The sequence below is a fragment of the Dryobates pubescens genome, chromosome 12, assembly GCF_014839835.1.
Source record: "Dryobates pubescens isolate bDryPub1 chromosome 12, bDryPub1.pri, whole genome shotgun sequence".
Classification (NCBI taxonomy): Eukaryota; Metazoa; Chordata; class Aves; order Piciformes; family Picidae; genus Dryobates; species Dryobates pubescens.
The window spans coordinates 17,492,852-17,504,080 of record NC_071623.1 but is presented as its reverse complement, the minus strand read 5'-3'; the positions used below and the strand labels follow the sequence as shown (position 1 = coordinate 17,504,080).

Below are 11,229 nucleotides of genomic sequence, written 5' to 3'. Positions count from 1 at the left end.
CAGCCCAGAGGTTTTTCCCCCATATGGGGAGAGGGTGGCTTGTTAGCATGGGTTATGTTAACCCCGGACACCTTTCAGGTAGTTGTAGAGAACAAGGTGGTCTCCCCTTTGCCCCCTTTTCTCCAGGCTAAACAAATCCAAATCCTTCTGTTGCTGCTAAGATTTGTGCTCTAGATCCTCTATAAGCTTCATTGCTCTTCTTTGGACATGCTCCAGCACCTCACTGCCCAAAACTAAACATAGTTCAGTATTGGTGGCGCAGGCTCACCAGAGCTGAGTACAGGATTATTACTTCCCTATTCCTGCTGGCCACACTAGTCATGTTACAGGCCAGGGTAGTGCTGGCCGCCCTGGCCATCTAAGCACAGTGCTGGGTGATGTTTAGAAGGCTGTCAGCCAGCATCCCCCAGTTATTTTCTGTGAGGCAAATTTCCAGCCACTGTGCCCCAAGCAGCATGGGGTTGTTGTGACCCAAGTGCAGGACTCGGCATTTGGCCTTGTTGAACCTCATGCAAATGGCTACAGCCCATCGATCCAGCCTGTCCAGATGCCTCTGCAGACCGTTCCTACCCCCAGACACATCAACAGCTGCGCACAACCCGCCGCCGCCGCCCGACACCGCCGCAGCCCCGCGTAGCCCCAGCGGCAGCGGGGCGGGGGCAGAGCCTCGTCGCGCAGGCTCCGCCCTGTCGGAGGGAGCCGGCACTCGCGGAGCGCGGTCGGGACCCACGTCAAGATGGCTGCTCCCTCGCTGCTGGGCTGCGGCCGGGCGGCCACCCGCAAGGTATGGGGCAGAATGGGCACCGTTCTGGGTTGGGGAGAGGGGCAGGGGAGAGTTGCTCGGCTCCTCTCGGAGGCAGGTACGCGGCCGGTCACCCTTCTCCCGAGTCGCCGGTACCTGCGCAACGGGCCCAGGAGAGGAGAGGAGAGGTGCGCATGTGCGGCGCTTGCCCGGGGAGATGGTGGGGTCACCGCTCGCTTCAGGGATTTCCCCGGGACTTCCTGTGCCACCTCGTTCATTTCTTTTATATGGTGCCTTGCAGGTGTTGCGGCTGGAGGCCCGAGGGCTGGGAGGGGCGGCCCCCTCCGCGGCGCTCTGCACCAGGCCGGCAGGCTCCGGGACGCCGCCAGCGAGTAAGATGTTTGTTTTGTTGTGAGTGGCGGGGCGTGTAAATAAAAGCAAGTGCTCCGGCAGCTGCTCGTAGGAGCGTTCCTCTTTCTTTTCGGTGCTAAACCGTCAAGGTAGCTAACCTTCTTCCCTTGCAGCTGCCATCCATGGGAGATTTCTGCACCCCTTGCTGGTGCCCAAACCGTAAAGGTTAATCTGCCTGTCAGACTGGTGAGCACCCGTCTGAAGGTTCAGGTCCCTCTGTCTGCTGTTAAAAAGGCAGTAAGAGCCTGTGACCACGATTCTGAACAACTGCTGTGCAAGACAAGTAAATGAAAGTTCGTCACGATGTAAATGAGGATTTCTGTTCAATTGTGCTGTGTAGTAAAAACAATAAAAGTAAAGATCTGAATGGGGCTACATAGAATATATTCATAAGCCATGCTACAAGATTGACACTTCTTCCTTCTTAACCTTCACCTTAACATATTAGCTGCTGTGATGCTTTAGCAGACTTAGAGAGCTATAATTGCATTTGTCTTAATATAAAGAAGCTTTGCAAGTTGCCTGAAAATTGATGGAAATGAGGGTAGTGAGTTAGTTTTTTTTAATGAGTCGAATAGTCTGGTTTTGAAATTGATATATTCTCCCTTATCTTTTGAAATGTTTGGATTATGGGGGTCAAAAAGCATCCCGTTTTACAGAAGGAGAGAAAGACTTGCAAGACATAATATCTGCTCCAGACAGCAGTACTGAGAGGATGCAAAAAATTACCACGGCCCTGTTGGTGTTAAATACAGTTGTAAAGCTTCTTGCCCCATAGGCTGGACCTGGGTTTGGCTGCTCCAGTACATTGAACACTCAGAAATATCTGAACACTTTCTGTTCCTGTCCAAAGTCAAACCATGAATGCAGATTTCAAAGGAGGATATCTTATGCAAACTACTGTTAGTAAATAGAGACTCACTGATTCACTGAGTAGGATTCCCATCCCAAACTAGAGATCCAGGTACTTAAACAGCAAAGCTCCATGTGTTGAAGTGATAAGAGGTTTTGAAAGTTGTTGAAAAGATCACTGAATAAGTATTTGAATGCAGTCACCTGGCTTCTAATGTTAGATTCTTAAATGCTAAGAAAAAAAAGTTTGGTTATTCCATTAAGGCAACCTTTGCTGCATAGACTGCTGTAAGCTTGATTGAACAATAAATCACTTTTTATTATAAATTTTCTTCATTATTTTAAGCACATTTGAGATGTGCTTTAGCACCAGTTCCTAGATTCATTGTCCTGCAGCTCTGATTTCAGAAGGTGTCAGGAGACCACTTAGGCCACGTCTTCCAGCCACCTGCTCACCCTGCAAATGGTTAAGGTTAAGGTGTGTAGGATGCAGCTGTCTTTTTCAGATTCTAGCTGGAACAGGGTGTGCAAATTTTCTCTGCTTTGATAAAACAATCATGTTTACTTACAAAGTTAGTGATGGGGAATACACCTGTAATTTCTGTATGCCAGCTTTCTGAATTGCAAACATGTCCTAAACACGTTCCAGTAATGATACTGATGTTACAAGGATAAGTAAAATAGAATCTGGGAATAATAGTCCTGTTACTGGTTTGGATGTACTGTTTTGGCAAAGGAATGCAAATGCTGATCAGGTGGTACAAAGTTTGAAGTCCCCTAACTAAAGAGCTGTACCAGTTGTGTTAGACTTTCTGATTAAAAGCTGAAAGGCATAGCATCTTCACATATCCAAGTATTACTGTCTGAAGTAGTTTTCCATCAACACCTACTGTTCCTGGTCAAGTTGAATATTACCTGCCTTCTAGGTTTCTCAATATGTCTTAACATTAATACTTCTTCACCTTTTGCTCAGCTTTCACTTGTCTGTCATCCCTTTGGGCATTCCCTGTTAGTTTGACCTTCCTCTATGCTTTGAAGAGCTCTTCAATCCTGAGTGATGTCTCCTCGCCTATTAGTGTCTCCAGGCTGCTCTTTGGCTGTATTAGACTGTGGAAAGAGTCAAGCTTCTTTCAAAGGTGGCTGCTCATCCTCCTACTTCCTTCTGTTGTCCCTCCCTGCCCTGAACTTTCCATGTGGCAGAAAGAAGTGTCACTCTGAAATTATTCAAAAGTATTACCTATATGATAAATTCTTTCTTAATTACTTTGCATTTAATTTCATGTGCCACTTGGTTTCATATTTCTTCTGTGATGTTTTCATTTGGGCATTGCTAAAGGCTTGCTCCTATTCACAACTAATTGTAGTGACTCCTTGGATCACATAAGGTATTCACTGTAAAATACTAGTAAGGGGGAAAATTGCATCCAGTTTATGGTCTTGTAAGGTAGATCTGGGTTTCCAAACTGTAAATAAATCTGCACAATAGACTGGAAATCTGTTGTATTATGCTGCTGGTTGGAAGTCGTGGAACTCATAATGGAGCTGGCTTTGCTATAAAAAATTTCAGCAATGGTCTATGTTCTTAACAGACCATCCCAGTCTGCTTCCAGTCCTCTTTGTCTTCCTGTGTTCTGTAACCACAGCAGTGTTGGTTGTGGATCAGCCTCTTGAGGGTGTAGTTGGCACAAGCATCCAAGGGGTATTTGGTACACTCTGAAAGAGACAGAAAGTTGCTCTTTTCTCTTCAACTGTTGGCCTCTTCTCTTTAGCTTAATGAAAGTAACCACGAGGGAGAAGAAATAAAGGCAGTCAGAGATCTTCCAAGACTTGTGAAGAGGTCTCAAACAAACAAAATAAATAAAATAAAAAGGAGTGGACACAGTGGGGACTGGAGGAGAAAAGGTCTTGGGAAAATGATGCTAAACTGCATTAGACACAATTCAGTTGGCAGTTCACATGGACATGTGAACAAGTAATACTTTAACGTATAGCCTTAGGTATCTCTTACTTTGCTAGTATGTCTCTTGGAAGTCACTCCCTCCCTACTGCTTTAAAATAACTATTACAACATGCTGGCTATTGCTTTATCTGTTTATTATCTCTTCAGTGTTGCTGGCTTATTCTTAGACAAATATCTCTGTAGCAGTATATTTGAAGAGCTCAGCTCACAAGCTATCTTAACGTCCATCTGAGATACAAAGGTGTCTGTAAACCATTTTCAGTGAAGCACTGAGAAAAGCAGCACTTGCAAGGAGTCTGGCAAAGCAAGCAGCAAAAGGCATCTCATGAGTTTCAGCACTGCAGCAGTGAAAACTGTTAAGTGCTACCTAGAACTCTATTTAACTTAATGTCTTAAAACTTTATGCTTCATAATGCCTGTGTTTAGTATAATAACATCTTTGAGTTTGCTTTTTGTACCAGATGATCTCAGAGAGTTAAAATTGTATGACTAAGATCACTAATTAACAGCAGTATGGGATATAATGATGATAATCCTCTTTATGCCGTTTCCTAGATGTAGTGGCGCCACAGGGAAGCACCAAGCTGCTAGCCATCAAGGCACCAGTTGAATTCCCTAAAATGTTGTCTTCTAGCTCTCTCTTAGCATCTTCAAACAAAGGTGAGAGCCTATCTAGTACTAACCTCGAGGAAGCTTCCAAGCCTTCTGCTGAAGATTTGAGGATGTTCATGTCAAGAAAAACTATTGTTGCATTTCCTCAGCGAACAGCTGTTTCTTCCCTTGAGGAGGAAAACGTCGCTTCACCTGCAACAGAAGGAGGCTTGAGGAAGGAGTTAGTTGAGGAAGAAACTTCATCTTCATCCAGCTCAGATTCAGATTCTAGCTCAGATTCAGAGGAAGAAAGTGATGATTCAGAAGTTGCCATTAAAACAAAACCCAGGTTTCCTAGACAAGATTCTGTCTTTTCTGAGAACATAGCGATAAAGGCATCAATGCTAGCAAAAGAGAACTTGTCCCAGAAATCCCAGAAAGAATACGTAGCTAAGAAGAACCCACGCAAAACAGAAACTAGTATGTCTCCTGTCAAGCAGGTCACATTTTCTAAAACATCAGTCAGCCATGAAATGCCAAAATCCAAAGCAAGAGACCCCAAAGTAAAATCAACTCCTAAAGAAGCTGGTCGGCAGAAGCTGGTCTTAGAACCACGCGTGGTTGAAAGCAAAGACCTGGGCAACGTCACTTACAAATCTGATTATTTAGACGAAAAGTCCATTGGAACCCAAGTATCAGCTATTCAGATGAAAGCTTCATCAGTGACTCAGGAAGACAAAAAGCAAAAACTAGTATCCAGAGGAGAAGAAAAGAAGGTGAAGGAGGCACAGAAGGCAGAAGCAGAAGCAGCAGCTGCTCCTAAACTACAAGAGACTTCTGAAAGCACAGTGTTGGTAGTGGGCACTGCAGCAAAGGAGGAGACCATTCAAGAAGCAGAACTCCAGGATGGAGAAAGAGGCACAATAGAGGGTACAACTTTAAATTGTTTGAACTGTATTGACTCATCTGGACTAGGCTTTTTTTTTAAGGGGTTCTCTTTATACCGAAGCTAACTCAGTAGCAGTGACTTTCTGGAAGATAAATTCTTGTTCATTGCTAATTGTTATAAGCACTCAGCAACAGCCAATTTCCAGTTATGCTTTGAAAGGAAGTGGTGTTCATTTCACTGTGTTTACAGTTTCATAAACCAGTTACTTATAAAATGAAAATGAGGCTGTTTCCACTGTGAGCAAAATCATGGGGGTTATATGACAAAACTATTTTCTCTCTTTTCTCAGAAGGGTTTGGTAGCAGCCTTTTTCCTGAGCCAAATTTGATGCCATCTGCTTCTTTGCTTAAATCCTGCTGACTTTTTAGTTTGTTTTGTTGTGTTTTTTTTATCTTTCCTTAAAAAAAAAATCTTCCAGTGTTTGAGATTTCAGTAGACTTTATGAAATCATATGCTAATGCCAGAAACAGGTATCGATTCTGAGATTGGTAGGTTGTAAGCTAGTCGTGTTGAAGTAGCACAGAATTGACCTTATAATCCATTTTTTGTAGCAAGTTGAGGAGGAGACCACTATTTTTTTTTTAGGAAAGAACATCATGCATCATATAGTCACATCTTTAGCTATACTTCCCCATCTAGCTTACCCTTCTTATTCAGTTCTGTCAACTTGCCTATTGATCTTATTCTGTGTATTTCATTAGCAAATGCCTTTCTGTCATGATCTGTGGTGGCTTGCCATTCTTCCCTTTCACCTTAGGCAGTATACCATTCTTAAGACTCCCTTTCTGGTTGCTGCTTTGAATTAAAGAATTTGCCTACTTGGAAGTTAAACCAGTATAATTATAAAGCTGCTTGGATATCATCCTTCAAGTGATGCCCTTGTAGAAGAGACTCTAGCAGTCCAGGTGAACAGCAAGTTCTCTCAGGCAACCAGCACCAGAACAAGAGGACACAGTCTCAAGCTGCACCAGGGGAGGTTTAGGCTTGAGGTGAGGAGAAAGTTCTTCACTGAGAGAGTCATTCATCATTGGAATGGGCTGCCCAAGGAGGTGGTGGAGTCGCCGTCCTTGGAGGGGTTCAAGAGGCACTTGGTGCCATGGTCTAGTAATGAGGTCTGTGGTGACAGGTTGGACTTGATGATCTTTGAGGTCTCTTCCAACCTTGGTGATACTGTGATACTGTGAAGATGACACATCAAAGATCTGTAAAATGGCCTTCTCTATTGATGTAAATCCAGAATGAGGTTAAGCCCATGTGACAGACTTTGCCTGCAGATCTGTATTCATGGGGCAGTGATACCACTGTGCCTCAGACCTATCATTGTCATAACCACACCAGCAAAATTCTCCTAAATAGGGCTGAGCTTCACTGAAAATGGCACTTTTGCTGTTGAGCTTGTCTTGTGCTGTGGAGGTGGTAAGATTGTGATAGCAGGAGGGTTTCTCTTGGGTAGGTGCTGGATGGCTGTGCTGCAGTGGCTGCCAGAGAGGGTTAGTACAGGCAAGTTCATACCCATTTACTGCTGGTGTAGTATCTTTCGGTGCTAAAGGGTAGCAAAGAGTCAAACCCAGGTACACTGTGTTCTACTGGTATCTCCAGGCCTATCTTGTTCGTTCTTCCCTTCAAAGCCTTCTTTGAGGACAGCTATTGCTTTTCCACATTCAGTGTTCATAGTTAATGATACCTTCTGTATTCTGTACTTCTTGTGTTCCTTTGCTCATCTCAAACTGTTCATTGGAGGTGCACAGGTGTAAAAACATTTTTTTCCCATTACAAACCTGGATGTTAAGGTGATACCATCCATTTTTCACAGGAAGCAGGTTAAGCAGTTAGCTAAAACTGCTGGCTTGAACTGCTAAGTAAGTAGCAAAATAGTAAGTAGCATGGTAACTCAGAAATATACCTCTGATTCATTTTGGAAGAATATCCTGTGAAATGCTTGCTCTTCAAGGGAGCAAGCAGAGATGAAGTCTGAAGTACAAGGAGAATGAACTTGGAAGAAATTTTTCTTTCAAGAAGCCAAGTACAGAGTATTTGGGCAGGAAAAGTGAGAGAGACTCCATCTGCTTTTTCTTCCTGAGCATCTGTCTCCTAACTTCAAACAACTGTCTCTTGCAGGTTGAATACTTGCCTATACTTGCTTGTTCTTGGGGCTATTTGCAGCAAAGACTGCATCATCTGGCTTTTATATCTGTAGTGTTGCCTTCTATGGTCTGTCTCAGTAGAAACTGAGTAGCAGGCACAGGGATATTTCCTTTCATAGGTTGCGTGTGGTTTTGCTGAAACCATGGCTTAATACATTGTGTTTTATAAGCAAGTGGTGCTTAAACTTCAGGGGTATATGCCTCCTAAACTGCTAGTGTTACACTGTAATAATTGTGTCATAATTGAAGGGAAATCCTGGTCTTCAGTTGCTTGAGTCCTCCTATTTTTATTGTAGACAACTGCATTACAAAAAGAAGTTTAATATGGCCCAACCTAAACCACTACATAGAAATTTGAGACAAAGCTTTTCACTAGCTTATGCTTATGTCTTTCCTTTTGTTAAAACTCTGGATATATGAGGGGAAAGGAATCAATATTGAGAGTAAAGTTTTATTTCTTGCAATGCCCTTGGTTTTAAAATCATCCTGTAACAGGAAGCCTTTATGTAAATGTTACTGCCTAAATTTGCATTATATTCTATAAGTGCAAGAATTAAGGTTGGCTTTAACGTGAAGTAAGGGATTCTGAATAGATTTATTAGGTTATTCTTTTAGAAAGCAGAGCTGATACAAAGTTTAGAAGATTATATTGGGAAGAAAGGAAAATTAGATCAAAGGCTTGTGATATATTACTGTTCACTATAACCACATTTGAAGTTAAACTGTGGAGATCTCAATAATTCTATCACTTCTCCCCATGCAAAAAAATCAATCTGTAAAGTAGTTCTAATAGCTGTATCTCATAGTCTGACATGGTGATATATCATTTGTACTGCTCCTTGGCCTCTTCTGGCTTGCTAAGAATGTCACCTACTGTTCTGGCTGGAGTGAAAACCAAGGCAACTATGAAAAAGCCAGGAAATGCAGACATATGTCTGCAAAATATAAATGAGACCTTCTGCCCTGTCCACCCCCAGCATTAGGTGGTAGTTTGGATTTTAAAAGCTGTGCTGTTCTAGATGACTTGTACTGATTCCTGTTCCACTACTGCATACTAATATGCTGCTTTAGGACCAGACAAGCTACCAGCAGAACTTAGTATACTTTACTCTTCTGCTATAGTTGCTGACATTTTTTTTTCTTTCTTTCTTTCTTTCTTTCTTCTATTTTTTTTATTTTACTTTTAAAAACTAAATTATGCTGGCTGAATGAGAGATTTGGCAGCTTATGAAAGGTGGCTTAGTATTTAGGATACCACATCAGAGGGCAATATTCTTCATAGTCACCAGTTACTATTTGTTTTCACAGAGACCACAGCAGCTGACAAGCCTGCTCCAGAAGAATTTGATAATTCTACCTACAAGAACCTTCAGCACCATGAATACAACATTTATACCTTTGCTGATTATATTGCTATTCTCTCAAAATACAGGCAGCCTCAGCCATCTTCTGGAAGACCATCACCAAGGCACTGAAAGAACCGCATTTAAAACACATGTCCAGGGAGAATGATAAATTGGTCTATTTAGCACTGTTCTATCTAGCTTCATCTGTATTATAAATCAGACAATAAATAAGTGCACAAATACCTTATGCTTGCACTTTTGAGCAATTCTTCTTGGAGTCCCTCCCTTCTTGATTGTTACGAATGAGCTGCAAATGAATCATCACTCAATAAAAATAGGTTTTCTACTTCTCAGTATATATTACTTGGTGATAGTTTAAAGAAGTCCTGACTTTTCAGTGTCTCCAAACTTTCAAAACCAACCATCCCAAAGAGCGTTAATGGCCTCGGTGCATGTGCCATGGTCAGTGTGCACTCTGATATTAATAGGTGGTGTTATCACTGGCACAGCAGCAGGCTGTTCTCCTTGCACAAAAACATATTCCCAGCTCTGAAGAGGTTATATTTACTCTGCATTTAAGTTAAAATTATTGGCTGGAAACACTACTTGTCTTCTGTGGCAAGAGTATGTGTTTTGTGTTGGTAGAGTTAGGTAATGTGATTGAAACATCTCAAAACCCTGCTTCTCTAAAGGGAAAACATACAACTTTCTTTAACCTTCTGTTGGGGGTTCTAACATCCAGCTTCTGCAATAATTTGAAATAGTTTAAGATGTAAGAGTCTCAGTGAGCAGTTCCTAATGAGCTATACTACATTGATTAAACTCTTGAGAAATAACATTCTTCTAGGGGTAGAATTGCTTGAATGTTATTTTTAAATGCAATGAAAATAGCATTACGGTAAAATCGGCTCCTGGTACTAATTGTTCAGTGGGACTATGTTTCAGTTCCCACTACTTTTTTTCTGCAATAAAAGTTCAAATTGCTGTCCAGCTTCACTCTTGCTCTGCAGAAAATGTGAGAAATGAGGCAGTTCTCAATATACATTATCAGCATTTACAGTTGGTCTCTGTAAATTTTGTGTTTCCATCCTATTAGTAACAGTCTGCTGCCCTCTGGGAAAACTGCCTTGATGACCACCAGCTGTTGTGGGCTTAGTTCCATTTTGGCTTTTTGTTCATTTTGGGGGTTTTGGAATTAATTGGTCTTCAAGCAATATCTCCAGCATTTTCCATCACCTGTCTGTATTCTTTCAAGCAACAGAATATGCAAGATCAAAGGGAAAACGGAGTCAGCTTTAGGAGTCTATGTGGATATTGGATGCAAATCCCTGGGTGCAATTAGTAGAACAGATATTTTATACTCTAACTTAGCAAAAATGTGGTAAGAAGGATCAAGAGGCCTACATCAATCTGCTGCGTAGAATTCTGAGTCAGAAACCTCTGGCAAGCAATTTTATTGTCCTGTAAAAACTAGAAAGCGTATTACTGACTCTATGAAAGTTAAAAATCAGCAAATGTATAAATCCATAAATAAATCCAGGAATAAAGAGCAGAAAGTCACTTTGAGACACCAGTGGTACCACATCCACTGTACTTGGGAAAGAAATTTGCTGTTAGCATTAAAAACATGAAAAGGCAAAAGGGTCTTCCTTCACCAAGGGCCCACTAGAGTGCCCCATTAAAACTGCTGTTTTGTTACTAGGACTCTGTAGTAACATGAACCTGGTATCTTGGATCTGATTTGGTGCTGAACTCTGTTCCCCAGTTACTCTGTGATTGTGGAAGGAGGCTCCAAACTGTTAGATGTAATCTAAACAGGAAAATTTAATATGCTTATGCATTTACTAAATCTACCCACAGCAGCTGTGACTCTTAGTTGTTTGGAGTCAGACTTGTTCACCCTTTTCATTTCTAAGGAGGGTTGGTGTTATAAACACTGGGTTTAATCGGCTAAAGAGGAGTGGGTTGAAGCAGAATTGTGTTTTGCTTTCAGTCAACTCCTACACTCTCCTTGGTTGCATTTTTAGCTAAGGGGATTCTAATCTGCATCTGGACTAGGGATTTTGCTACCCTTGTTTCACATTTCCAGCAAAAATCAATGGGGAATGCTCTTACTATCTGTGTAATCTGGCCTCAGTGTCTTCCAGTGATCTTTTTCTGCATCACTGAAATCAAATTGAAAGTCAAACAACTTCATAACTTTGTCATACATTTGCTCTGTTCAATGAACCAGT

General features: G+C 41.9%; 1 protein-coding gene across 1 annotated transcript; it reads left to right on the top strand.

The window, feature by feature from the left end:
• The first annotated feature begins 681 nt into the window (after positions 1 to 681).
• On the top strand, positions 682 to 9,478 carry NDUFV3 (NADH:ubiquinone oxidoreductase subunit V3). The gene is made up of 4 exons (XM_054165876.1): positions 682 to 784; positions 1,044 to 1,134; positions 4,521 to 5,486; positions 8,958 to 9,478. Exons 1-4 carry the CDS (start codon positions 737 to 739, stop codon positions 9,122 to 9,124), a joined length of 1,272 nt encoding a protein of 423 aa, XP_054021851.1. The 5' UTR covers positions 682 to 736; the 3' UTR covers positions 9,125 to 9,478.
• Positions 9,479 to 11,229: the final 1,751 nt, after the last annotated feature.

Excerpts from the sequence above, each read along its gene's own strand:
- NDUFV3 (XM_054165876.1), top strand. The coding sequence starts at position 737 with ATGGCTGCTCCCTCGCTGCTGGGCTGCGGCCGGGCGGCCACCCGCAAG. Across the intron at positions 785-1,043 it reads GCCGGGCGGCCACCCGCAAG|GTGTTGCGGCTGGAGGCCCG; the intron begins GTATGGGGCAGA and ends GGTGCCTTGCAG. Across the intron at positions 1,135-4,520 it reads CTCCGGGACGCCGCCAGCGA|ATGTAGTGGCGCCACAGGGA; the intron begins GTAAGATGTTTG and ends GCCGTTTCCTAG.